General features: G+C 39.3%; 1 protein-coding gene across 1 annotated transcript in view; it reads left to right on the forward strand.

Annotated features, from left to right (window-relative positions):
* Positions 1-211: 211 nt before the first annotated feature.
* Positions 212-1,441, forward strand: part of SPC25 (SPC25, NDC80 kinetochore complex component) — a 2,584-nt gene continuing 1,354 nt past the window's right edge. Inside the window, exons 1-4 of the mRNA XM_009076319.1 lie at positions 212-365; positions 451-516; positions 1,075-1,221; positions 1,368-1,441. The exon at positions 1,368-1,441 is cut by the window's right edge and continues 26 nt beyond it. Coding sequence (XP_009074567.1) covers positions 212-365; positions 451-516; positions 1,075-1,221; positions 1,368-1,441 — 441 coding nt within the window. The remainder of the gene's footprint in view (positions 366-450; positions 517-1,074; positions 1,222-1,367) is intronic.

Raw genomic sequence — 1,441 nt, forward strand, 5'->3', positions numbered from 1 at the left:
CCGCGGCGGGCGGGGCGCGGGGAACTGTGGCTCTGCTGTCAGAGCCTGTGGAGCTGATGGGGACAGCAAAAACAGCTCGCGGGAGGAGGTTTTAACCACCGCGCGAGGGGATGAAAACAGCCCTGAGGGTTTGTCCTGTGGGTTATACCTGCTGCCATTGCCTTGTGTGGCTTGACGCGTATCTGTTAACTTACAGGATTGTTACGGCACTATGACTAATGCGAAGACAGAGGATGAGATAACGCTCTTTGAAAAAGATATGAAAGAGTTTTGGACGCAATTTAAAAGCGTTTATGGCAGTGAACAGATCAATCAGACTTTAGCACTGAGAGCTTCGTGCAAGAAGTCTATAGAAGCGCTGTCAGGTAAAAAGGCTGTATGTTCCTATTACCTCTACTGTTTGCAAGTTATCAAGCTGCTTCAGATAGCTGAAGTCATGTTCTGTTACAGAGAAATGGTCCAAGAAGCTGAAAGAAGAGGACCTGATGATTGACAAAATTCAGGAGTATAAAAATGGTACAGTATGATGTTTTATTTATTGTGTCAACATTCCTAAAGTTGACTTAATACAGCTGAATAGTGGGTTTAACTTCATATGTTAACAGCTAAGTAACATCAGAATGAAGACAGTATTAAAACCAAACATATTTGGTTGCTTATGGGATGTAAATTTCAAGTTAAGAGCAATTTGTTGAAAAACTTCATTGATGATGCAAAAAGATAAAAGTCTGGTACAAGTTTTCTGCATAGTGGTTTTAGTGTTTTTATTTAAAACAACGAAGTACCAGAACTTGCTGACTGCAACAGGAAGAGTAAATTCTTTGCTTTCTGTCCAATTGGATCCAGCAGCTACATGCTTTGAAAACATATAGTGCTGGCATTAGAAACAAATCACATATGACTGTGTAGCTTCTCTTAAGCTTTCACTTTAAGCTTTTATTTGATGCGCTTGGAATAGTTATGCTAACTTCTCCCTTCAGCTGAGCTAGCCTATCATCTCAAGCCACATAAGTACTAAAAAGTAGGGACCTACTTAATCAACTGTATGTGGTCATCTCTCTTGTTCTCTTTCAGAGATTGTCCAGCAGAACCAATGCATATCAGAAAGGGAAGAATGTTTGGCAGAATTGAAATCACAGCTAAGTAAAGAAGAAGAGCAACAGAAGAGCTTGACTGACAGCATCCGAGAGCTTAAAGAAGACTTGATGAAGAAAATGGAAGGTAAGCAAAGGATAATAAGCAAATTTTCTTAACTAAGGGAGGAATTGTTTTCAACATTTGGCTCTTTAGGTCTTTTCTACTGCTCTAAATATTTTTTCATATGCTTGTTTTGCTTTTGATATTTATGGTGGCTTTTAAAATTCTAGCAATATCTTCTAAAAACAAAGCTGCTAAGGAGAAAGTGGAACGACTGTGCAAGTCCAAAGTGTTGTTTGAAGAG

This window comes from Acanthisitta chloris, unplaced genomic scaffold (assembly GCF_000695815.1).
Source record: "Acanthisitta chloris isolate BGI_N310 unplaced genomic scaffold, ASM69581v1 scaffold28776, whole genome shotgun sequence".
NCBI classification, from domain to species: domain Eukaryota; kingdom Metazoa; phylum Chordata; class Aves; order Passeriformes; family Acanthisittidae; genus Acanthisitta; species Acanthisitta chloris.